The following is a 27,051-nucleotide window of genomic DNA, read 5'->3' on the forward strand; positions in this document are numbered from 1 at the left end:
GTGTCAGGCTCCGTGGTGAGCATGGAGCCTGCTTGAGACTCTCTCCCTCTCTCTCTCTCTCCCTCCCCCTCTCCCCTACTCGTGCATGCTCTCTCAAATAAAAAAAAAAAAAAATGTTAGAGGCCAAGGAAGTGGGTGAGAACAGAGAAGGAGGCGAGCAAGAAGAGAGGAGAGATACTTGGAGTCCCCAACATTAAGGAGAGGATGAAAAGCTTGTGAAAGATTCTGATTAATAGACTGAAGTAACAGAGGACATGGCCAGGCTGTATTCTCACAGCCTGGTCAGTTAGGGAGTGGTTAGGATGAATGTACAGGAATCAGAAATGTAGGTGCACAGGTGGTGTTCTCTGGCCAGGTACTGATGGAGAGGCGGTGTGTATGGAAGGTGAGAGTAGAGACTGGTTTTCAGGCTGTCTCCAACCAAAGCAAGGACCACATTTGTCTCTCACATATTAGGGCTCTGAATAAGACTATTCAAAGAAAGGAGGAAACTGCTACTTTTTTTTTTTTAATGTTTATCTTTATTTTTGAGACAGAGAGCATGAGTGGGGGAGAGGCAGACACGGAATCAAAAGCAGGCTTCAGGCTCTGAGCTGTCAGCACAGAGCCCGACGCGGGGCTCGAACTCGTCAACTGTGAGATATGACCTGAGCCAAAGTCAGACGCTCAACCGACTGAGACACCCAGGCACCCCGGAAACTGCTACTTTAAAAAATAAAATAAAATCACCAAACAAATGACATACAAAAGAAAACATTTTGAAAATGGAAAGCCAGGGGGCCTGGGTGGCTCAGGCAGTTAAGCGTCTGACTCTTGGTTTCAGCTCAGGCCACAACCTCATGGTTCATGAGGTCGAGGCCCGCATAGGGCCCGCGTTGGGCTCTGTGCTGGCAGAACAGAGAGCCTGCTTAGGATTTTCTCTCTCCCTCTCTCTGCCCCTCCCCCCTCAAAATAAATAAATAAACTTAAAAAATAAAGTTAAGAGGGAGAAAATGTAAAGTCAGGTTGTACTTACTTCCTAGATTTGGGCTGGAAATGACCCAGAAAGGTATATTAATGCTCAGTGAAAGGCAGTGAGTAGCAATCTTAAAACCCACTAAAAAATTCCAAGCCTCCAAACTACGCAGAAATCAGGAATATGGAATATGTTCAACCTAAGCCAGTTGACTGCCAGGGAAATAGTTTCTTCACACAATGGGATTGTGGGCTCCTTTAGGCCAGTCCTGGGCTCTTCCCTCAGACCGCTGCACCAGGAACTTTGCATGTGAATGGCCAAGAGAAGAGGGAGGAGTGAGGAGATAGAGGGGAAAAAAGTCTGTGCAGTCTTGACTAAATATTTATTTATTTATTTATTTATTTATTTATTTATTTATTTAGTAAGTAATCTCTCTGCCCAATGTAGGGCTTGAACTCACAACCTCAAGATCAAGATTCCCATGTTCAGCCAGGTGCCCCAGGCATATTTTATTTTTAATCTCACAGCCCACTGAAGTAGGTATTCTTATTCTTAGTTTGCAGATAAGGAAATTGAGACGATAAATAACTTGTAAAAGACTTCCAGCTAGGAAGTGGCTAAACTGAGATTCTGGCCTATAGTTTGAGCTTTTTCCCCTTGAGCCTATATGGCAGTTTGGGTTGGGAGTGGAGAGCAAGTCTCAGATGCCCCTCATCTGGATATTCCCAAACTGGCAGTGGTCTTCTATAGCTAGCAGAGCTTGTCAGCAGGGCACTGGCACTGACATTTTTTTTGGCAGAGTCACTGAAGTGCAGGCCCTAAATGTCTCAATCACCACCTACCACCCTAAAGAACTAAATGAGTCCTTTTTGTGAATGAGGGTGCGTGTGTGTGCACGCGCTTGCGCACACACACACGCGTGATGCCCGTGAGACAGGATGTCAGTGGGTGTGACAGTTTTGAGCAATGGTGTGAGTTAAGGACGCACGTATGTATGTGGTTGGGAGAACTATCTTCCTTCTCTGAGGATAACTTTTTTTTTTGGAAAGGGCCAGAAATCATTTAGAACTATCTGGGGACAAAATGCTCTTGGAATTAGGGAGGTAAGGTGGGTGGAACAGCAAGAAGGAGGCTGTTTTTCTCCAGAAGGTTCCAATGTGAATCATGGGCCCTAGTGTGTATAGAGACAGCACATGGGGGAGTGGACAAAGCTCAGGCTTTGGGCCCAGACAGACTCAACTTGGACAAATCATTCTACTACTGCTCTGAGCCTCAGTTTACTCAAATATAATTACGATAATAATCCCTAACTCACACAAAAGAGGCCTCCTGGGAATCAGAACCTGGCTTCCCAATGTGACTTCTCCAAGGAAGGCCCTCATCTGTATCCATTCACTGTTTTGTCCTGATAGAGTGGGGGTGGGGTGGGGGTGGATGTAACCTTTAATTTAGCTGGTGGGCCAATGTCACCAAATCAAATACACACTTTCCCAAAGAGTCTGGGACTGGCTCTCCTATGTAGGCATCAGTGTACTGAGTCAGAAACAATAATCCCTGTACTCCTTCTAAGGGGGTCTCCTATGCCTGATTGCTGTGGACACTGGAGGCTCAGAGGTGAATCGGATAGAGTGGCTACCCTCATGGAGCTTTGTCTAGAGAGATCTGTTCAGGAGGGGACTGCCACCCGGCTGGTGTACCAAGGAGGGCAGGGAGTGTCAGCAACATCTGTTTCTCTGAGTGGGAGTAACTACTGTGGTTGCAAATGTTCATAAGTAGCTTCATCCACAGAATACCACTTGCTGTTTCAGCTTACAGACAAATACTTGGGCCTTTGGCCTCCACAGCAGCTCAAAACTTTACTAGGTGTATTAAAGCACATTTTATCACCACACTGGATCTTCATAACCACGCAAGGATTGCTGTTACACTCTTGTGCAGGACAGGGGGCTAACCCACAGATAATAAGAGACTAAGTGAGAACCACGTGACTCAACTTCCAGACTAATGTTATTTCGGCTCTACCACTCTGCCTCATCTGTGTCTACAGATGCATTCACACAGTAACTGTTATGCCTTCATCTAGGGTGGAACCTCTTGGGAAATAGAATAGAAATCTGAGATGGGGCTCCAGGCATCAGGGGATCTCTGTTCTGAATTAGGAAAACTTGGTTCTCACCCTAGGGAACCCCCAGTCTGAGAATGAACTTCAACCTCCATGGCCCTGCCAGGTGCTAGGCCTCCCACTGAATACACAGTCCTCACGTCCTGGCCTTCCAGCCTCCACGCCCTTTCCTTCAGTGATCTCATCAACCAAGTTACCTCCCAAATTCTAGTCCCCACTTCACCTGGGATGACCACTGCCCTTTCCAAATCAGTATTTCTTCCCATCTGTCCTCTCCCCTTAGTGGCAAGCTTCCCTCCCCAGCAGAAAACGCCCTTCCCTATGGACCCTGAGTGGAGGAAGAGTCCTTTGGGCCTTTCTACTTCAATTTGCATCCCCATTTCACAGGAGGGAAACAGCCCCAAAGGGGAAGAAGTACTTGCCTAAAGATATATCACCAGTCACTGGCCAGGCGAAGTCTAGAACCCAGATTACCCAACCGTTAGCCTCAAACTCTCCCACCTCTTCACACACCAGGCCACAAACTCCCTCCATCACCCATATTGAATTAGCCACTCAGGCCCCTTGAATCTCTCTCAAATACATCTCTCCTTTTTTATTCTTTTTGCTTCCTATTGCCACTGCTCTGGTCAAGTCCTCGTTACAGCTCACCTGAGTTATTGGGCAACCTAACTGGCATCAGGCCCCACTCTGCCCACAGGACTCTAACCCCTTCACATTCTGCACACCCCACATTGGCCACACTAACTTCCTTTCCTTGATGCCTCAGTCAACAGGTCTTTCTTGCTCACTCTGTGTGCTCTGACCCCAGGCTCAGCTCTGTTGAGCACAGATATGTAGGGTAGCTTCTTTCAACTTCTGGTTGAAAGTTAGGACAAACACTGCAAATGATTCAGGGAAGGATCTGAGTCAGAGCTTTTGACTTGAGGGCTTCTGAAAGTAGGCAGAGCTTTCTGCATTGGGTGGCTGGGAGAGAGAAAAGCAATTTTCCTTTGGCTCCATCACCTATGCATCCCACCAGAAGATGTACCTCTGGTCTCCAAACCCAGTATTAATGACAGCCTTTGTGCTCTGCCTTCACTGCCTACAGGCACCTCTCACTCAACTATTCTCAGCCCCTGTCTAGCTACTGGGATGGTGACCATCTTAAACCATAGTTCTGGGCCTGCAGTCCTGGGACTGCGCTGCTTGGACATTGTGTTGTGCAAGTCTAAGAATTTTAACCAGGTATTAAAGTCTTCTGCTGTTTGCTTCCGTCTTTCCAACCATGATTTTCACGACCACAGCCACACTCGAAGATCCTTAATAATGCCCTTTCTGCCCTTTGCTGAAAATTACCTGCCCCTTCACTTCTGCCTGATGAAAGCTCTAAGACCCTACGTGAGTGCCATCTCCTCCATGAAGACTGTCCCAGTTTTCCTCAACTGGATGAATCTCTCTGCTCTGAGTTCTTATAAATGTCTATTTATACATACATTTCTGCCTTGCCTTGCCTTACTTAGCTCTTGCCATAGCATCAACCTAGTAGCCTAGGTCTAACTCTTGAAGGGTGTAGAGTGAGCATCTCATCCAGCCTCTGTAATTGCACTCAGAAGCAGATGCGGTATGAATGTGTCTGCCTCGCCCACGGTAGGTGCTCAGAGAAGCGCCTGTTGCCTGAACGCCGGACTTCCTGCTTACACCATTCATTTTTAGGCAGCCGCCTAACAGAATGGGCCGGACAAGGTTAGGTTGCACAGCCAGGGGAGTCGGGGGACCTTCCAGCCAGTCGCTAGGGTGTCCCTACCAACCTCCCCCTACCCAGCTCCAAATGGGGTGTGAGTGTGAAGGAAGTGGGGCCGGGTAGCTCCGCTAGCTCCTCCTCCTAGTCCACCCTGCGGATCTCTGAGTCTCAGGTCCCCTTCCAGTCCTAGGGTCTCAAACTCGAAGTGGCGGTACCGGAGAGATAGGGGTCTCTGCCACGGATGCGCTTCGCACTCGCGGGTAGTTTAATTTATTTATTTATGTGTTTTTGGTGGGAGGGAGCGTTCAATGAAGGGGAAGAGGTGGAGCGAGGGGAGGAGGCGTGCCCAGGCTGACTGACGCTAGTGCTGGGGAGCCAATGGCCCGTGGGGGGCGTTCCCCCCCATTCAGGACTCCTCGCCTGGCTCGGAAGGTATGTTAAACAGCTGCTTTTAATTTGGTCTCCCCAATCTCAGGCGTTTGGGGGGCTAGCTCGTTGGCCTGTCGCTCTGGCCGGTCCGCCACGGTGCGGGCGCCGCGGGCCCCGGGACGGAGCTAGGGGAGGTTCGGAGTCCGGCGGCCGAGGGAGGCTCGGGGCAGGCCAGGAAGGAGAGCTCTTGGCGCCGCCCGCTCACCAGTGTGTGTGTTTCCAAGCCGGGCCGGATTCGTGGGGAGGGGGTCGGCCAGGCCTGGGGTCGCCAGTGCGCCGGCCGTGCTGCCTAGTTTATTTCACCGAGCAGTCGGTTTCGGTAGGTTTCGGCGGCGGACTGGGTAAAGGGGCGGGCAGGGGGAGATTTCCCCCCACCTCGCTCCTGGAATGCCTTAAAAAAACATATTGTAAAGAAGAAAATAGGGGATATTCCGTACACCGATGGGAACTGAGCCCGGGCTGCGGCGCGCGGGCTCGGCAGGGGGCGGCGGCCTGAGCCCGGCGGGCCAGGCCCACTGAGCCCGCGGCGCCGGGAGTTGGTCGAGAGCTGGAGTTAGCGAGCGAGCCGGAGCCCGCGGCTTTCCCCGCTAACCATGCTGGGCGAGGGCGGCAGCCGCGGGGAGGGTTTTGTTTCGGTCCGCAAACTTGTAGGAGGGGGCGGTGGGCGCGATTCGGAAAGGCGCGGGCGCCGTGGGCCGCGGTTGTTATGGACTCTGGGGGCGGGGGCAACGCCGGACTTGCGGGAGGGGCGGCCGGGGGAGGAGGCCACCGGAAAGAGCCCCTGGCGTCTGGGCACTAGCCTCGCGTGTCGGTCTGTGTTCTCCGAACTCCCGGGCCGTGGCAGTAGAGCCAGCATTCGGCGCCGGAACCCACCAGGCCGCGAGCCCGCGCGGAACTCGGCCCGGGGGTGTGGAAAACCTCCAGGAACTCGGCGGCGGCTTCGACCCGCGGCCCCAGCTGATCCCCTTGCAAACATGGAGCTGCCTCCTTCCCCGCCCACCCCAAGGCGGCGGCGGCTCCTTTCCCCTCCCCCGGCCGTGCCGCTCGCCCGCGGATGGTGCGGGGGCGGGGGCGCGGGCGTGTGAGCGCGCCCACGAGGGGGTGGCCTGAAAGGGGCAGTGAAGGTCGGAAACTGGGAAAACAGTCTCCACGCTCGGAATCGGGAAAAGGAAATGCATCAGCGGGCGGGGAGGGGCGCGGGGGGCGCGCCTGTCAGCCGGGATGGCGGCCGCGGGCTGGAAGGCGGGGCGCCGGCGCTAACCGCCGGGGTCGGGCGGGGCGCAGCCGGGAGAGGAGGTGCCGGGGCCCGAGCCCACGGAGCGCCGGGCTGCCCCTGCCTCCACTCCTTGGCCTAGCCTGTTTACTATCTACTCCAGCCGCCGCTTGTGCAACCCGCCTGGAGGGGAGCTGAGGGGCGGGGCCTTTCCCTCTCTCTTCCACCCACCTCGGGCTCCTCCAGAGAGCCCGCCTTCTCTTGTCTTCCACTGGCTGGGCGAGACTCCCTTTTTGCCTTCTCGGTTCTCGACTGGATGACATTCTCTTGAGCTCCGCCTATCGGAGGCCGGGCTGGAGTTTAAGTTGCTAGGATTTTTTTTCCGTGAAGGGCGGAGGGAGGATTCCTGCGGCTTACGTGAGGCGCAAGGTCCCACCCCCACTCCTGATTGGTGAGACGGATAGTCCCGCCCCCTCCGGCAGGGTGAGCTAGGAGAGGGGGGAAGTCCACCCTCTGTTCTCCGCCCCCTCCCCTAGCCTGTGTGCGCGCTCGGCACATGTGTGAGTCCCGCCTTGCTCCTTCGAACTGTCCTCCCGCCCGGAAGTCCTGGGTTTGGAGTCCTTGGCAAGGGGGGGGGGGGGGGGGGGGGGGGTGAGGAGGGCGGAGAAGGCACACAATGATTTCTCTAAAGCTGGAGATCTGGTAGCTTTGCGATGAAGTTGGTTTGACAGCATGAGTGGATTTGGAGGGCCCCGGCTCCAGGGGTCTGCAGAGGCTAGAAAGAGGGGTAGGATCTGGCCTTCCTAGTCAAATACTAAGTTCTGACCCTGCGGCTTGGCTATTCCCGCGCCTCTTGATTTCCCGGAGATCGCTCTGAGCTTAAGCTTGAGAACGCCGCGGACACTGGCAGCCTGTCCTTAGTTGGCTTTATGTAAAACTCTGAGCAACCTAAGATTGGCCTGGATGCCTTTAGGCAAGATCCAGGGCAGTTCATCTCCTGTTGACAAAGAAGTCGGGGGTGGCCCAATCCTCCTTAGATTCGAAGTGGTTCTTGAGATGCAGATGGGAGCGTCGTGTGGCACCCAGTTCCAAGGAGCAGGGGACGGCCTAGAGTGAAAGGTAACCCTCGAAAGTTCTGTAAAAGTGCCGCTTCTTCCTAACCTCCTAGAGGCTTGGCCCGAGGGTCGCTTCAGTTGGTGTGACTTATTTTTAGAGCTCCGACCTGCTACAGGGCTTGGATCTCATCTGTTAGTTACTCATGGAGTTCCCAGTTTACTGCCTTGTCCTTGCGATTCGAAGCCATCCTTGGAGTCAGGCCCACCTGTTGCCAGCGATGGTTTCTTTGCCATCTCCACTGGGTTGCGGAGGGAGGACAAGATAGGACCTGGGAATGGGTTCCCAGGGGCCTGCCACTTGGGGACTGACACGGCTCTCTTGGGGGAGTAGCCTTTTTTGCTAGAGAGCGGGAAAACTCTAGTCCCGCCCCCTCCTTTCCTGGCGCTCCTTGAGCGCCCCCCAAAGCAGGTCCAGCGACCGTTCTCCGCCCGATTTTGGTAAAATAAATAAAAGCAAGTTAGACGTTGCAAGCTCCTTTTGTGTTTGAAGCATTATAATGTACACAGAGACGGCCTAGGAACTTCCATTAATCCTCGTTGGCCAAAGGAGTAAGGTGAACAGTCGTTCTTATCTTTTGTCACTAACTCTGGAATTTTTATTCTTTCTATGAAGTGTGGGGTGAAGGTTCATTTATGTCGTGGGCTGTTTGGTCTCCTTCAGTTCGAGTCCGAATGTGCCTACAAGATCTACCCCGGAGATCGCAAATGCCTTACACCTCACGCTCCGCCTTCCGGAGGCTTGCCAGGGCGGTGGCTGTTAGGGCCCTGCCTTCATTTTGATTATCCCCGCCCTCTTAGAACTGCATACTGAAGTTTAGGGATTGTCGGTGTTAGAAGTGTGCAGCCACCCCAACTGCGGGCTGGCAACCACTGGGGCGATTTTTCGGCTTTGGTCTCCAGCGCTTAATTCTGTACGTACAGCTTTCAGCTGTACGGATCCGGTTGCTCCGGATATTTGTGTTTACAAGGAGGCAGCGTGCGGAAATGTAAATTGTAAAGAAAGAATTCGATAGGATGAGGTTCTTTCTTTCTCTCTCTCTCTCTTTTTTTTTTTTTTTTTGGTAAGGGGGTCCTCCACGGTGGTAGTGCTCTGCCTCTCCCTTTCAAGTCCCAGGGCATGGGATCCCGGCCGCTGAGCTCCGCGCCCCCTCCTGTTTCGGGCCCTGGAACTCTCTGCACTTCAGTCTCTAGTGTAAACATTCCACAAAAGGACTGCTAAGGTTCAGCCTCCTAGCGCGGGGCGGAGTCAACTCCTTCCTAGACGGACGTCCTGGCCAATGGAGGCTGCTACCGGCGCCGAGATATCCAATCAGATAGTTGGGGGCGGGGCCTGTCTCACTTACGGACATTTTACCCCACATCGGTTACTTACCTTCCTGGGGCAGCGAGAGAGCCAGGGGTAGCCTTCCAATGCGATGACCGGCGAGGGCGGGAGCCGACTTGTTGGGCCTGTGGCTGAGCCCGCACGGGGCGGGATGTGTGGAGTCCTCCAATGAGACGTGAAGAGCTCCCCTGCTTCCTCCAATAGTGTTGAGGCTTGGGGGTGGGACTCAGCAATTCGTCTCCAATAGGCGGGGTTGAGTTAGGGAAGCTCCCCGCCAATAGGGGCGTGGAGAAGGTGAGCGGCTCCCCCCCCTTCCCAGCAGAGGGGGAAGGGGCGGGCAGCCGGCAAGCAGGGTGCTGGGATTGGTTAAGTCTTTGACGGGCGGATAATGCGGCCTGTGGTGGAGCGAAGTTGAGTCTTCCCTCTGCGGGGCGGGCCGGGGGAGTGGGCGGGATTTCCCGGGTAACAGAGAAGCGGCCGCGGCGGTAGAGGCGGCGGAGACGGTTTCTCCATCTTTCCCCCCCTCCCCTTCCCCCCTCGGAGTTTCCCTCCCTCCCTCCCTCCCTCCTTCCCAGTCTGGGCACCGGGGCCTGTGACCGTTTCGTTAGCGGAGAGGAGGCTGCCAGTCCGCTTCGGCGGGCCTGTGCCCTGCTCCGTTCTCGGGGCCTCCCTGCTGAGCCCAAGGCTCACGCCGAGAGGGACACGCAGTGAGGAGCGGCCGAAGCAGCTTTGCGGTGAGAGCACGCCGGGCCGGGGTCGGGGCGGGGAGCCTAGTGGCGGGTAACACCGGACTCGAGGGTGTGTATTTTTAGGGGGGGCTGACCTCCTCGGCTTCCCGTAGAGCAGGCGGGCGGGAGGTGTGTGGATGTGTGAGGGGGGTGGGGGGCGGAGCGGGGTAGATCTTCGTGCGGGAGGGGGAGGAGAGCGTAGTCCCGGTGCGCGCGGAGGGGGCGGGCTCTCGCGCCGCCGCTCAGGGGCGGGGCCGGCGCGCGCGTGCGATTGTGGAGAAAGGGGCGGGGCCGGCCCTGGCTAAGTGCTGTTTGCGGTCGACCACCCCGCCTGTCCTCCCGAGGTGGGCGGGGCCTCGGCTGGGCAGCCGCGCTCTGGCATGCTGGGGTTGGGGGACGGGCAAGGGGTCTCCCGCGTGTGGCTTCGGGGCGCGGCAGGGAGGGGCGTGAAGTCTGCTTTCCTCCGCCTTCTCGGGATCCGGTTGGCCGGAGGGGCCGTACAGAGCCGTGATGCCACTCCTCCTGGCCGTCTCCCCCTCCCCCCGGTTTCCGCCTCCTTGGCAAATGAGGCGGCGTTCGGGAAAGCCCGCTGTCCGGTCGGGCTGGGAGTCGCGGCGCCCAGATCTGCCCCGCCCTACGTCTCCGTGGGGTGGGAGGGGCTCCCGCCGACTCTGAGCTGCGGAGGTGTCAGGACTTACTCTTGTGGCTCGGCCATGCCTTTTGCCTAGGGCAGAAGGGCCTGTGCCAGAGCTGTTGTCTCTGCTTAGTTCCATGCAGCGTAGATGGCACCATGAAGCCTTGGAGGGTGGGAGCATGGTCACCGCCACTCCCCCCGGATTGTAATTATTGGGGCGCGGTGCTCAAGGTCCTTTCGTTGGAGTCTGCGGTGGAGTGGCTGCTCCTGCTGTGACCATGCTTCCGCAGCGGTGATGGTGGGGGGAGGGGCGGAGAGTTAGCAGAGACTAGAAATGTGGCCGGGGACAACCTTTCTTGGAGTTCCCTTGAATGTTCAGTTACTGTGGCTGTACGGGGCGGGGTTTCCTTGGAGCCAATAGGGTGGTGGGTAGTTAGACTTGGCCACTGTTTAGGTGCCTTAGGACTTCAAACCGAGTTAGCCAGAAGTCTTAACAAGGCTGAAATTTAGAAAAGGGAGGGTTGGGTTTACACTTTACTATTTAAAATGACCTGTTTATAAAAGATAGTAATTTTAAAAAACCCTCAGACTGAATAAAATACTCTGATTTCTTCGATTCTTGCATTTTTGAATGTTTTCATTGTACAAATGGTTCTGCTATGTAAGCTTAATTTCACAAAGAAATAAGTTGCAATTTAGGTAACTATAGGTGTTTTTAAAAAATCTCTTCTGGCTTTAATGCAATTCTGTTAGAACATCTAGATCACTTTCTGTTTATATTCTATAAAATACAGTGCTCTTGTCCTGTTTTATTACAGAGAGGGTGTAGTCGAGGACTAGTGTAGCTTTGTGTACGTGACTTTGGTAGCAGTGCTCTCCGACCTGTATTGGGGAGTTGCCCTAGGGCATTTCGGGGAGTTGCCCTAGGGCATTTCATTTTTAATGAACTATTTTAATTTTACATTAAGTTTTTGCTCTGACTTGGTACATTCTCTTTTCTTAAGAGAAATTACTTACGTATTTTTTATATTTTTCATGAGAAAATAAAAATGGAAGGAATATGTATTTATGGACTAATATCTGAGCAAGCCCTCTGGCTGATAATCTGAACTGAAGTTAAACTCTGGATTTGTGCTTTGCTCATTTGGGACTGAGAACTTGGCCCTGTGCTATACGCATGTGAAGAGAGTCTCAATCTCAGTTAAGGCAGTAGCAATGGCAAAGGTAGCTTTTCCATTTGAGTAACGGTGACTGTATTAGAATTGCTGTGGAGACAAAAAAACCTGGGTGTTTTTTTCTGGTGCATAAACTGACAAAGAGATGGAAGGCAGTGGAGAATTTACCATGGAGGAAGGTTTGGTCAACATAGTTGTTTCCACCATTTGTGATGTTGTCTGTTGGGAAACATGGGAGACCTAATTCATGCCTTTAAAGAATATGTTGTCTGTTGGTGCACCAGGATCGGAAGTCCCACGATGACTGTAAGGATTCAAGTAAGAACCTGGATATACTATGTATGTTAGGAAAGTTTTCGTAAATGCTTCTTATCTCTTCAAATATCTGAGATATATATGTGTATGTATGTGTGTGTGTGTGTATATATATATAATCTCCACACCCTATAGGTTTGCCAGAGTTAAAGACCCCAGATAGATTGTTGGCATTTTGTAATTAAGAAGATTTCACCTAAAGAGTAAGATTTTTTTTTCTTTTTTTTTTAAGGAAAGAGGTATGTAGTAATTTGATAAGATTCCTGGCAAAACATAGTCCTGTTGGCATCTTCATCTTCAGCGCAAACGATAACTGGAGATCTTTGCAAAGCAGATGTTAATGGCTGCGAATTTTAGTCGGAATTAAAAGATTACGTCCATGGCGTTCAGTAATCTAGTGAAGTGCTTTAAAAGGCTTTCTCACTCTTCTGAATAATGCCATTATTAAGAGTGTGTTAAGCTTTACTTTCTGTCGATTCTTCTAAAAATGAAAGTTAACATGCTTTTTAAAACTATATCTTCTGTCTCCTTGAGTTATAACTTTCATTTATTGAGCCCTTATTATGTCCCAGGTGCGGAGTTGGGTACTGTTCATTTATTAATCCACTTACTCTTCATAACCCTGTCTAGTGGGTACTATGAAATCCATGTTTTAAAGATCCAGAAACAGTGACACAGAGAGTAAGTAGCTACACTAGGGTGTGAATCCTGGTGTTCTGGTTCCAGAGTCCATGTTCTTAACTCTGTGTCTCATCTAAGGATAGTAAACAGAAGGAGCAGTGTGCTTTTAAAAACAATTGTGGTAAAATATATATAACAAAACTTTCCATTTTAACCATTTTTATTTATTTATTTTACTTTTTTTAAATATTTATTTTTGAGAGAGCACAATTGGGAGAGGGGCAGAAGCGGGGAGGGACAAAGATCTGAAGTGGGCTCTGCACTGACAGCAGTGAGCCCTGTGTGGGGCTCGAACTGATGACCTGTGAGAACATGACCTGAGCCGAAGTCAGACGCTCGAACAACTGAGCCACCCAGGTGCCCCCATTTTAACCATTTTTAAGTGTACAATTCAGTGGCATTCAGTACACTCGCTTTGTTGTGCAGCCATTGCCACCATCTGTCTCCAGAACTTTTTCATCTTCCCAAACTGAAACTCTACCCATTAAACAATAGGCTCTTTAAATCTCTACCCAGCCCTTAGCAACAACCTGTGTGTTTGACTACTCTAGGTATCTTATGTAAGTGGAATCATGCCATATTTGTCCTTTTGTGTCTGGCTTATTTAACTTAGAATGATGTCTTCAGGGTTCATTCATGTTGCAGCATGTGTCAGACTTACTTTCCTTTTTAATGGTGTGTAATATTCCATTACATGTATGTATCTTTTGTTTTATTCATGTGTCCGTGGACATTTGGGTTGTTTCCACCTACTGGCTATTGTGAATAATGCTGCGATGAACATGGGAGTATAAATATCTCTCCAAGTACCTGCTTTGAATTCTTTTGGATATATACCCAGAAATGGAATTACTAGATCATATGGTAATTCTGTTTAATTTTTTGAGGAACCAGCAGTGTGCCTTTTCCCTCAACAGGGAAAAAATTGGGACTCAGATTCTAAAGGGAAATAGAGTCAACACCCGTTTATTGACCACCTTCTTAAACAGCTCTGGGCTGACACAGGAAGAGTTTGTCCCGGAAAAGTTTATGTTCTTAGAAGAAAAGGCAAATATACACATGGTAAATTTTACTACATATTAGTTTAGGTTGAGTGCCATAAGAGTCAAGTACAAAGAACTGAAAGGAATTCAGAGGAGGGAGAGCCTGCCTTGGGGGTGGAGGAAGAGAGGACACTGAATGAGCAACAGGAGGGTGAAGTCTGAAATCATAGATCCAGTTGAAGTGGTTGTTGAATGAATGGCCTTAGACATCTCAGAGTACTCCCAGAAAGTGCTTTGGGGGTGTTAGAAGGGGTGGCATTATGTTGAAATTAGCACATGAATTGTAGTCTCTTCCAGAGTTTGTGAATCCTGTTCTCTTCAGTTTGCAGACCTGATTGCTTCTACTGCTTTGGAAGGTATTTAAGAATGATAGTGAAGAAATTATGGACTTGGCACATATGTTACTGCTACCCTGTCAAGCTCAAGATATATTAATATGGTCAACTGTTGTTTCCTAATACTTTTCCTTCACATGTCTTCTTGTTTCTGCTTCAATAAGTGAGTAGTAGAAGTAATGTCTTAAGGATTTTTATCTTGTTACAGATTTAGTAAATAATTCTGGATGTTTGTCTTTTGTTGAGGATAAGATTAGCCGACAGCATACTTGGGTAGTCTGTCATTCTGTCATTTATTACGTCTATTCTTTTCCAGTATTTCAAGGAATTTTGTTTTCATGCCATATTTTTTTCTTTCTTTCTTTCTTTCTTTCTTTCTTTCTTTCTTTCTTTCTTTCTTTCTTTCTTTCTGTCTTTCTGTCTTTCTTTCTTTCAAGAGAGAGTGTGTGTGCATAAGTGGAGGAGAGGGGCAGAGAGAGAGGGAAGGAGAGAGAATCCCAAGCAGGCTCCATACTCAGCATGGAGCCCAGTGCATACAGCTCAGTTCCACGACCCTGGGACCATGATCCCAGCGGAAATCAAGGGTCTAAGAGTCCGATCGATGCTCAAATGACTGAGCCACCCAGTTAGCCCTCTTTTTAAATACGAATTCTAATTATCTTTAGAAAATTAACCTTTTTTTTCTTTTTAAATGTTTGTTTATTTTTGAGAGGCGGAGGAGGGGCGCAGAGAGGGGGACAGAATCCCAAGCAGGTGCTGTGCTGTCACCACAGAACCCAATGTGGGGCTCAAACTCATGAACTGTGAGATCATGACCTGAGCTAAGATCAAGAGTTGGCATTTAACCGACTGTGCCACCCAGGTGCCCCAACAGGTACCTGTCTTGTCTTTTAACAAGACATTAAAAATACCAAAAAACCTTGGCTTCCTTTAATTTTGTAATTTTCTTTTTGGTCCTTTTTCTCCAAAAGACGTACCTAGTGAGATTCATTGTCATTCATAACCAAGTGCATAGAGGTTTTTGTTCTTAAACATTTGTGGGGCAACTAACTGGCTTTCCTCAGCGAGAGCTGCGCCAATAACAGTCCATCTAGACTGGAACTTAACTTTTTGTGGTGGCCTCAGTGCCTAGGATAAGATTGGCACACAGTAGGTGATAAAAAGTATACAAACTGAACTCTAATTGCATTTTAAAGTTTGTTAACTAGAGGCTACTTCTGTTTAGTTGCAGTTGGCTTCAAAGTTAGGCATTTATGAGTAGCAGTTTCTAAGGCAAACCTCTCTTTTTTGCCCCTCCCTTCTTTTGCTCTCCTGTTACCCACGCCTTTCTGTCTTGTGTGTCTGCATGTTATTTGTGCTTAGAGCATCATGGCTGAGGGCACTTCTTCCGTCCTCCAGGGCGAGGCTTGCTGACTTGTGGGCTATTGAAGGATATACAGGCCCATAATCCCTAACCTGCAGCTCTGAAATGCAAGAATTTTTGTTTTGGTTTTTTTTTTTTTTTTTTTTTTATGAAATTTATTGACAAATTGGTTTCCATACAACACCCAGTGCTCATCCCAAAAGGTGCCCTCCTCAATACCCATCACCCACCCTCCCCTCCCCCCCCACCCCCCATCAACCCTCAGTTTGTTCTCAGTTTTTAACAGTCTCTTATGCTTTGTTTTGGTTTTTGATAAATTTGGTTCCACAACTAAATAAACTTGGTTCCACAACTAATTAAGGGCCACAGCCTGGTTTTAGGCTGTCGTACTTGGTGCAGAAATCTGAATGCACTTAATTAAGGAGAATTACCTTCCTAAAATCCAAACCATGCTGGTACCTCCCAAATTTCTTTAACTGGGGACCTCTCCCCTGTACTATAGATAAGCATAACCAGCGGCCCACTTCATATTTCCTCTTGGATATTTAATAGGCATCGCGACTTCCTCTTTCTCTGTCTTTTTCATATTTGGTCTTCAACAAATCCCCCTATTTGCTCTGTATTGATCATGTAATGCCACCACCACTACCACCCTACTCCCAACTATGGCAGTGTATGCAACTACATCTCTAGCTTGAATTATTTCAGTTACCTTAATTGTTCTCTCTTGCTTAGTTATTGCCTCTCTTCAGTCTGGTCTTAGCACAGCAATCCAAGTGAGTCTTTTATTTATTTACTTGTTAAAGTTTATTTATTTATTTTTTTCTTTTGAGAGAGAATGTAAGCAGGAGAGGGGAGGGGAGGGGAGGGTGGAGAGAGAGAGAGAGAGAGAGAGAGAGAGAGAGAGAGAGAATCCCAAGGAGGCTCCGTACTGTCAGCTCAGAGTCGGACTGGGGGCTCGAAATAACGAACTGTGAGATCATGACGTGAGTGGAAGAGTTGGACACTTAACCAACTGAGCCACACAGGTGCTCCCCAAGTGAGTCTTTTAAAACTTCTTTTAACTCAGACCATGACATTTTTCTGCTTCAAAGCCACCAATGGCTTCCCATTTCAGTCTGATTATTAAGCTCGAGTCCTTATGACCTCTGAGAACAAATACATATGCTCCCTACCTACTGTCCTCCCCACCGCCCATTACCTCTCTGATTCATTTGCTACCAGTCTATCTTTCCTCCATTCTGCTCCAGTTACACAGCCTTTTTGCTCTTCTTGGAAACTATCAAGCACATGTATGCATCAGGGTCTTTGCATTTCCTGTTCCTTCCACATACAATGCTTCCTCGCTGATTTCTACATGGCTAGGTCTTCACTTCCTTTACTCAAAAGTTACCTTATCAGTGAGGTATTCTTTGGTCATTTGTATGTAAAATTTCAAAAACCCTTCTCTTCTTTTTCTTCTTAGTGCTTGCCATGTCTAGTATTCTGAGCACTTGGTATATTGTCTTTTCTGCCACTAAAATATAAATTTTGTGAGGGAGGAGATTTTTGTTTGGTTTACTGCTATATCCCCAGCCTCTAGAGCAACACCTGACACATAGTATGTACTCAAATATTAGAGGGTGCATGCATGAATGAATGAGTGAATGATTTGATTTCCGCCATAGACAAGACCGTATGCTATGCACAGTGGAGGATACAAAGCTGGTTAAAGGTGTATATGTGCCCGTGCTTGTGTGGGGGCACACCTGTAGCTAATAGGATAAAGGAAGGATGAGGTAAGTGACACATCTACCTACCCCTACTTATCCCTTTAACTGTCTCCAGTCCTATTCTTTACAGTGCTTCCTTTTTTTTTTTTTTAATGTTTGTTTTTGAGAAGGAGAGAGAGCACAAGGGGCAGATAGAGGGGGAGGCACAGAATCTGAAACAGGCTCTGAGCTGTTAGCACAGAGCCCGACGTGGGGCCCGAACCCATGAACCGTGAGAATATGACCTGAGCCACAGTTGGACACTTAACCAGTTGAGCCACCTAGGTACCCCTGCAATGCTTTCTTTAGCTAGTTACCTTCTGTTAAACTCAATCTGTTGTTTTATACCATTCTCACCTAATTTATACAAAACTTGTCACATAAACTAAATGTGTCCTTTAGAACAGAGACACAGGATGATTTCCTTCTTTCATATTCTACTGTTAATGCTTAAATTTTTTTAAACTTTTTATTTTGAAATAATTTTAGACTTCAAAAGAAGTTGCAAAAGTAATACAAAGAATTGTCGTATAGGGGTGCCTTGGTGGCTCAGCCCATTAAGTGTCTTGAACTTTGGTTAGGTCATGATGTCACAGCTTTTGAGTTTGAGCCCCACGTTGGGCTCTGTGCTGACAGCTCAGCTCCTGGACTCTGCTTCAGATTCTGTCTCCATCTCTCTCTGCCCTTCCCCTGCTCATTCTCATTCTCTCTCTCTCTCAAAAATAAATAAGCACTAAAAAAAAAAAAAAAGTTGTTATGTAGCGTTCATCCAGATCTCCCTAATGCATCTTACAAAACTAGTACAGTAAGCTAGATCAAAAAGTTAACATTGATGCAGTTTTTAATACATTTTGAGTTGGACTAAAGTTTCCTGGTCATTTTTTGCCTACAGAATCTGTCTGTCTGTCTCTCTCAAAAATAAAATAAACATTAAAAAAAATTAAAAATATGTATTTATATTTGAGAGAGAGACAGAATGCAAGTGGTGGGGGTGGGGGGAGGGCAGAGAGAGAGGGAGACACAGAATCCGAAACAGGCTCCATCCAGGCTCTGGGCTGTCAGCACAGAGCCCAACATGGGGCTTGAATTCACAAACCATGAGATAATGACCTGATCCGAAGTCAGATGCTTAACCAACGTAGCTACCCAGGTGCCCCTTTGAGTTCCTTTTTGAGCAGTGCTAACTGCTTGTAAAGATTTATATTTCATGACTTTTATTCTTTATTATATAGGTCTTTAAAAGAAGAAAGAGAGGGGCACCTGGGTGGCTCCGTTGGTTGGGCATCCAGCTTCAGCTCAGGTCATGGTCTCATGGTTCCTGGTTTGTGTTGAGCTTTGTGCTGACAGCTCAGAGCCTGGAACCTGCTTCAAATTCTGTGTCTCCCTCTCTCTCTGCCCCTCCCTGTTAATGCTCTGTCTCTCTCTCCAAAAGTGAATAAACATCAACATAAGCAAACAAACAAACAGAATTTACTTACTTTCTTTTTAATGTAATAAACTCATTTTAGCTATTACCATTTATAATTCCAACCTATATTATGGGATCTTAATGATCTTCATTTTTCTATAGCTCAAAACATTTTGGTATTACATCATCTTAGGAAGTATTTCATCATTGCTCATCAGATATTCCTAACTATGCTTAAAAAGACTAAGGGGCGCCTGGGTGGCTCAGTCAGTTGGCCCTCTGACTTCAGCTCGGGTCATGATCTTGCGCTCTGAGTTCGAGCCCCATGTCAGGCTCTGTGCTAACAGCTCAGAGCCTGGAGCCTGCTTCGGATTCTGTGTCTCTCTGCCTCTCGTTCTCTCTCTCTCTCTCAAAAATAAATAAACCTTAAAAGTTAAAAAAAAAAAAAAAGATTAAAATGATAAGAAAAGGGAAGACTGATAGCATTGCCTAGAAAGATAATGCAGTGGTAAAATAAATCATCACTATTACACTTCAGTTTTCTTACTGCTCTGCCTGAAGCATTACAGCATCTTTCAAGAAAGTCTACAAGAATTGGGACATGCCATCTTAAACGTTCTGTAAGATGTTAGCATTTGGAGAATCTGAGTGAAGGATATACAACCATTTCTTATACTATTTTACAACTTTTTAAAGCTTTTGGTAAATATATTTGGTAGTTCAGAATTTTTCCCCCCCCTGTAATGGCAAAGAGAGGAAAACTAACAGAGGAAGGTATTACACAGCAACTGGAGGAGCTAGTGGATAGATACAGTCCAGCAGACAGCAGCTAGACTGGGATGATGATGGTGAAATTGATTGGGAGCCAGTTTGCAAACTGCGTAGTCTTTAGATGACAATATGATGAATTTTCTCAGACTGAAGACCTTATGAGTGCACAATGTATTTTTGAGGGGGGGGGAATAAATAATGATGTCCTCATCCAGGTAGTTCAGCAGGAAGGACTTTGAAACACAGCATTTCAACATGAATCAAAGCTATTTCAGTCTGCTTAAAGGGTATACAAGTGTATTCTTCTAGGATGTTCATGCACCAAAACTAACTTGTAAGTGGACACATGCTAAAGGCAGGTGTATAGAGGTGATTGGAAGGAAACAGGATATAGAAATGAAAACACATCATTGGATTGAGCATTAAAAATTTTTTTTAAATTTATTTTAAAGAGAGAGAGGTGTGGGGAGAAGGGGCAGAGAGAGAGGGAAAGAGAATCCCAAGCAGGCTCCGCACCGTCAGTGCAGAGCTCAGTGCAGGGCTCAGACTCATGAACCATGAGATCATGACCCGAGCCAAAATTGAGAGTTAGACATTTAACCAGCTGAGCCACCCAGGTGCCCTTTTTTTTTTTTTTTTTAATGTTTATTTATTTTGAGAGAGAGAGAGAAAGGGAATCCCAAGCAGAGTCCACACTGTCAGCGCAGAGCCCAGCGTGGGGCTTGAACTCATGAACTGTGAGAACCTGAGCTGAAATCAAGAGTCCAGTGCTTAACCAACTGAGCCACCCAGGCACCTCTGGATTGATCATTCTAATTGGTATTTAGTAGCCTAAAACAGAATGCTTGCAGTTATGGAACAAAAAACATGATTGTCCCCTCTTCAACAAAATTAAAAATTAATTTTCAAAGTATTATGTTTGGTGATGAAAGAAAAAAGATGTCATTCTGTAGCATTAGTGATGATAAGCTAGAACTTTATTAGAGATGTATCTGGAATCAAAATTTACAGATTTACAGAATGACTGTGTTCCAACTTCATGCATGATAGTTGATGACTAATCAGTTGCACTTTAAAGGATATTGCCTAGTTGAGATATTTATATCTTCAAAACCAGGAAAATAGGGAATAAAAATTTGGATTTGCTATTTAAATTCTTACTGAGGTTTCTAATAAAGTTGCTTTTCATTCAAATGGTAAATGATACGTTTTTTTCTGAGACACCCGAGGGTTCAAGGTGAATCACATGTCATAAAAGCAACGATATCTTTTGCACAACCAAGATGACTATCCTGAGCTACCTTGGTAAAAATTGTCATACCACAGTATGACATAATTCCACCAAAGCTCATAAAAGGTATGTGCCAAATGATGTTGTCATTAATTAGATCCAGGTTTCTCAACTTGGCACTATTAATATTTTGGCCGAATAATTCTTTGTGGTGGAGGGTTATCCTGTGCATTGTAGCATGTTTGCGAATTCATGAGATGCCTTAACTGTGACAACCAAAAATGTCTTCTGACATTGCCAAATGTGCCCCAGGGGCAAATTCTCCTTGTTGAGGCCCACATCATTAGAAGAAGAATGTAAGACTGAGTTTGGGGAGGCTTGGGTATTAGATGTGTAGTGTGTTAAGAATGGGTTGTTGGGGTGCCTGAGTGGCTCAGTCAGTTGAGTGTCCGACTTCGGCTCAGGTCATGATCTTGCGGTCTGTGAGTTCAAGCCCCACCTCAGGCTCTGTGCTGACAGCTCGGAGCCTGAAGCCTGCTTCAGATTCTGTGTCTCCCTCTCTCTCTGCCCATCCCCACTCATGCTGTCTCTCTCTCTCCCTCTCTCTCTCTCTCTCTCTCTCAAAAATAAATAAACATTAAAAAAAATTAAAAAAAAAAGGATGGGTTGTTAATTTCTGTGTAAAATGGGAAATCTAAATAGGTTGCCTTTTTCATTTATTCTGGGATACTTTTTATTTCCCAGCAGATTTAAATCCAGAACTGGATTCGGATAGGTTTTGAAGTAGACTATGGTGGGCAATTGCAGGAGATCGAAGAGTATAATTACATTTTACTTTATGCTTTGATACAAATTTCTTTGCTTTTAAAAAGAAACTTTACATTTTTCCACAGTATTTATTGATGTAAATAAATTTTACATTTTAATGTGATTTTACGTGATGCTGACCATCAATAAGAGAATAATTTCAGAGGATTTTTTTCACTATTACATAAATAAGGAACTTAAAAAGGTGTCTAATTCAAGATAACAATACAAAATTAAGAGACACTAAAGGGTCAACCATAAATTTAAAAATTTCAAAAAGAAAGTTTTGTATACTTAAAAGCCTCCGGAATAGGGTAGTTTGGTTTGTTCCATACACTTTCCTACTTTGAGCTTATCTTGGCTAAAATAATTCTGTTGTTTCTCTTTAAACTAATTTGTGAAATTTAATCTAAATGAAAAGATAAGATTCTTTAAAGTTGGATTTTTCATTTGGATTTAAATAATGATGGAGAACTGTCTGGGTTTCTAGGAGGCCAACTTTTTACTGTGAATGAAGACATTTTTGGTTGTAGAACTGGAAAAATGTTTTTTTTATTTTTATCATTCAGAAAGGGTTAGCTTTTACCTCTGCCTTTCTTAAATTTGTCTAAAATGTGACACATTCGCTCTCCCCAGTTGTTCTACCCTTTCCCAGAAGACCGCCTTGCAGTATCACAGTTACCCTGCTCTCCTTGCTTTATTCGGGTGTTACGATTTCTTTGTGTGATGATATGGAGCTATTCCCACTTTTTATTGTAACACATGGCCAGATGACTTTTTAGTGTTCTGCTGCCATTGTTTGTTCACATTAGTCTGTCTTCACTAGTTTCTATCTCTCAAAGTGCTTTTCCTTGTTTAAATTCTGTCTTCATAGACTGGAGTTCTGATAACAGTGTAAGCCCCAAATCTGGAACAGTTGGAGACCAAAGTGGCAGATGAAAATCATGTCAGCTGAAGCAGGGCTTGAAAGTAGCTTTGTGTCTGACTCTTGTGGCTCCGTTACTGGCATTCGAATACTTTATAGTCTGGAATTTCACTGTCCCTCTCTGCAAGCAGGTTACTATTGTCTGTCCAGTATTTCTACTCCAGATTGGTCACGTATTCCAAGGAAAGTCTAGCCTCTTGCCGTGTGACCTTGAACAAATCACTTAATTTCTTTGCGTATCAGTTTCCCTCTAAATCGTGTTCTGGGTATACCCATCTGACAGGACTGTGGGGAGGAGCACAGTAACTTGTACCAGTCCTGTTTGGAAGACTTGGTTGTTGTGGGGCAGGGAAATCTGCCCTATTCAGTGCTGGTGCCCCAGCAGGAAGCAAAGGGTCTGGCACGTGTAGATTGTCAGGAATTATTTGTGGAATAAATGAATTGGCAAAGACTGTAAATAGCTCTTTATACTTGTAAGTACCAAGTTACTGTAATATTTTAATCTCATCCTGTATACCTGCTATGCCTCAATTCATCCTTAATTTTCAAGACATAACCAAATATTTACCTTCTCTGTAGAGTTTTTTTTTTTCCGAGTATACACATGTCTACTCCTTTCCAAATTTGTAGTACTTACTTGTAGCACTTATGAGTTGGTTTGTATTGTTAGCCTTTTCTCCTAACATCGTATTAAGAACAATTTCAAATATACAGCAAAGCTGATAGAATTTTATAGGGAACACCCATGTACACACTGCTTAGATTTTACATTACTGTTTTTACAGCACTTACTTTGCCATATATCCATCTGTCCAGTCCCCCATCTATTAATCCAAACTAATTTCTTGATGTATTTCAAAGTAAGTTTCAAACATTAGTACATTTTTATCTAATTACTGGAATATGCATGTCCTTATCTAGAGTTTAGTATTTGTTTATAGCTTTTTCCTTCTGATGCGAAATTTGCAATAAAATGCACAAATCATAAGAGAACATAGTGTGTGGGTGTTGAGATCACACTGTATATATTCTGTAGCTTGTTCTTTTCACTTAATAGTATGTTTTGGAGGGTTTTCTTTATAGAGGAACCCCAGTCTTTCTAATTGCTACATAGTTTTCCTAATATCAATGTATCAAGTTTATTCAGTTATTGATAGATATTTAGATTTTTCTTACTTTGCTCTAGTAAATATACTTGGCAGATGTATAAGATACTTAGAAGTAGAATTGCTAGGTGAGAGGGTATGCCCATTTTAAATTTAATGTTTTTTTTTTAATGTTTATTTTTGAGAGAGAGAGAGAGAGAAAGAGAGAGAAACAGAGTGTGAGCTGGGGAGGGGCAGAGAGAGAGAGAGAGAGAGAGAGGGAGACACAGAATCCGAAGCAGGCACCAGGCTCTGATCTGTCAGCACAGAGCCCAATGTGGGGCTTGCACTCACACCGTTAGAGCATGACCTGGGCCAAAGTTGGACACTTAACCGACTGAGCCACCCATGTGCCCCTGCCCATTTTAAATTTAATTTAAAAATTTAGTGAATGCCGCAAGTTGCCAACCAAACAGTCCAATTTTAAAACTTCTACCAGTAGTATTTCCCTATACCCTTACCCACACTCAGTATCATCATTTTCTTTTAATTTTTGCCTGTTGCTTTGGGGTAAGTTATCATTTTACTTTATATTTCTTTGATTACTAGTGAGGCTGTATGTGGTCTTCCCAACTAGTTTCTAAGCTTTTATAGGGCACCTAACACCTTCATATATGCTCCCTGAATTTGCTAATTGAATAAATGAATGCTGCAAAAGCTTTCTTACTCTGTTGGGTTGAGGCTGAAAAAAAGGATGAATGAGCCTAGTGTGGGAGAGGTTAAAGAAAGCTGAAGTTGCTCACTGCATGTGTGTCTTAAATAAGTAAAGGGACTCTTCCTCCTTTATTTCTTCTTCTGTGAGAGATAGGAGATAGTGAAGTGGGTAAGAATTCAGGCTCTGGAGGCAGATTTGGCAAATTGCTATTCCAGCTTTGCCTGTTAGCTGTGCAGCCTTGAGCAGTTTACTTAATCTTTGTATTTCAGTTTCTTCTTTCACAAAATAGAGAATAATAGCACCTTGCTTATAGGGTTGTTGTGGGGATTATGATAATATTTGTAAACTGTGTAGAATGGTCCTTGGGTTTCATTATATGCTATTTTTTTAAGTTTATTTACTTTGGGAGAGAGAGAACATGAGCAGGGCAGGGGCAGAGAGAGGGGGAGAGAGAATCTCAAGCAGGCTCTGTGCTGTTGGTGCAGAGCCTGATGAGGAGCTTAGTTCTATGGCTGTGAGATCATGACCCAAACTGAAGCCAAGAATTGGACTCTTAACCGACTGAGCCACCCAGGCAATCCAGATATGCTATTATTATGTTAACTATTATTGTTATTCTTTCCCTCTGCATGGTCAGTATTTGAGTGTCTGTGAGAGGACTGTGGGCAATGCAGACAAAGTTGAAAGGACCCTACCTAGAAGAAGCTTATAGATGTTGGGAAAGCCCTGAGAAGAACAGACTGGATTCCCAGCCAGAATATTATTAGACTGTTTGTATCCTGTAGGAAAGAAAGGGTCCTTCCACAGAGGAATATTAACAAGGGACTCTGGAATCTCCTCAGTGTTAAGGATTGTTAGAGTCAGAAGAAATCTTAGAAATGATCTTTTCCAACCTTCTCATTTTGTAGTTGGAGAAACAAACTCACATGGAATGAGGAAGTTGAAATGTACATAGCCCCTTAAATTAGCAAGTCTAGCACCATTGTCCTCTTACTCCTGGCCTGGTGCTCTCTCATGATACCATTTAATTGTTAAACAATTGATATTTTAAAAATTAGACCACAATTATAGTACTAGGTTTTGAGTGGAGTTACGAAGAAGCACTTGAATGTTTTTGTAGCATGTAAACATGTAATTAATATTAGGAATGATGGCATTTGAGGAGAAAACTAGAGAATAAAGAAAAGAAAGGTATACTTTTGTCTTTTTAAATTGGAGGTTATTTTTCAACTGTGTAGTCCCAAATTCAGACTATGTGATTATTTACATTTCTGTCTTTTGGTTATGGAACACTATCTACTGTGGGGGCTGTGTGTGCAGTCGTGCACTTAAACTAGCCAGTGACCACATCTCCAGCATGGAATAGACAGTTGGTTCTGGGAGTTGAGCTTATAGTAAATTTGGGCGACTTGTCCTAAGTTGTACACATCAGGGGCATCTGGGTGGCTCAGCCGGAAGAGCATCTGACTCTCCATCTAAGTTGTATACATCACATTGGAGTGTGAATTTGGTTTGCATGTCAATGTTTTTGGTTTCTGCAGGTTTTGTAGTGCATCACTGAGCATGAGCACAGAATGAAGCGACGTTTGGATGACCAGGAGTCACCGGTGTATGCGGCCCAGCAGCGTCGGATCCCTGGTAGCACAGAGGCTTTTCCTCACCAGCACCGGGTACTTGCCCCTGCCCCTCCTGTATATGAAGCAGTGTCTGAGACCATGCAGTCAGCCACGGGAATTCAGTACTCTGTGACACCCAGCTATCAGGTAAACTGGAGGCTACCAAGGGACTAGGTGTAAGGGAGGAGCATTGGTGATTTCATCCAATTAAAAAAATTGTTTACCAAGCATTCAGTTACATGTAAAATTATATTTATGGTATATGTGTAAGTAAGATGTAACAAATAACAAAAATAATGTATACTTGTGTACCTACCTCACAGACTTTTTAAAATTATTTTTATTTTTTAAGTGTTTTTAAGTAATCTCTGTACCCTACCTGGGGCTTAAACTCACAACCCCAAGATCAAGAGTTGCATGCACCACTGACTAAGCCAGCCAAGTGCCCCTAAATCACTTTGTTTATACTGCTAGACAATAAAATTGTTTAGTTTGGTATTTTTGAATGTTATGTAAATGAAAACATATATTTTCTTCTTCTTTTTTTTTTAAGGTTTTATTTTTAAGTAATCTCCACACCCAACTTGGGATTCGAACTCACAACCCTGAGATCAAGAGTCACATACCCTTTCCACTGAGCCAGACAGGCGCCCCTATATTCTTTAACTCACTTTTTTTCTCTCAGTGTGGTTCCCAAGACTTACCTGTATTTCTGTGTGTAAATAATTGAGTCATTTTTACTGTTATTAATTACATGAGTATATTCCATTTATCCATTTTTCTGTTGCTGCACAATCAGGCTGTTCCAGATTTTCATTGTTTTAAAGGTGCTGTGTGGCTGATTTTAGGTATTTCTCCTAGTGCAGTGGTGCTCATGGTGGCAATCCATGACAAGATAAGCTTGCATCAGAATTTAAATCAATGTGCTACTTTTTTTTAATTAAAAAAACCCTTGCCATGGGGGAAAAAAAGACAGCTGAATTAAACAGTGTACTTATTAGTGAAATAGTTGGTTTACATTCTGGTGCAAACTCCTTCTTATCTTGCAGACCGCTCAGTAGGTTTGAGGGCACATGAAGAAGACTTTCTTGGGTATCTAGGAGAGAGAGGGATTGCTGGGTCATAGAGTGTGAGCGACTTCACCTTTAGCAGGTAACGTCAAATTGTTTTTCAGAGTTGTACCAATTTATATTTCCACCAGCATTGTATATTCCTTTCGTCCATGTCCTGGCCGATGATGATCTTTCATCTCTTCTGTGTTTACTCTGTTTTGTGGAAATGGAAGGAATTTGGGTTTTGCCCTTTTTAATTATGAAAGTAAATATCACCGTGGTTATTTATTTATTTTTTTTAAAGATATAAGATGACTTCTTCCTCTGACTTTTCAGGCTTTAACCGATTTGTGCATTTCTTGGGTGTCCAAAACTGTATGCATATACAAGCGTATCTGGATTTACCTGCCTACCTATCTGGATACACTTCTTTTTACATAATTTGTATGATACAGTATACATTGTTCTGCTATTTGCTCTTTTCACTTAATATATAGCGGACAACTTTCCCGTTGAATACATATGTATAGATTTA

At 45.5% G+C, this 27,051-nt stretch overlaps 1 protein-coding gene across 2 annotated transcripts in view; it reads left to right on the forward strand.

Annotated features, from left to right (window-relative positions):
* The first annotated feature begins 5,214 nt into the window (after window positions 1-5,214).
* Window positions 5,215-27,051, forward strand: part of SIN3A (SIN3 transcription regulator family member A) — a 74,229-nt gene continuing 52,392 nt past the window's right edge. Inside the window, exons 1-2 of one of the 2 annotated variants that reach the window (XM_032593585.1) lie at window positions 5,215-5,232; window positions 25,390-25,611. In XM_032593585.1, the coding sequence (XP_032449476.1) occupies window positions 25,423-25,611 (189 nt within the window). In that variant the 5' untranslated portion in view covers window positions 5,215-5,232; window positions 25,390-25,422. Of the gene's footprint in view, window positions 5,233-9,331; window positions 9,616-25,389; window positions 25,612-27,051 lie in introns of those variants that run through there. The other variant, XM_030317658.1, reaches the window with a different exon arrangement.

This window comes from Lynx canadensis, chromosome B3 (assembly GCF_007474595.2).
Source record: "Lynx canadensis isolate LIC74 chromosome B3, mLynCan4.pri.v2, whole genome shotgun sequence".
Lineage (NCBI taxonomy): Eukaryota > Metazoa > Chordata > Mammalia > Carnivora > Felidae > Lynx > Lynx canadensis.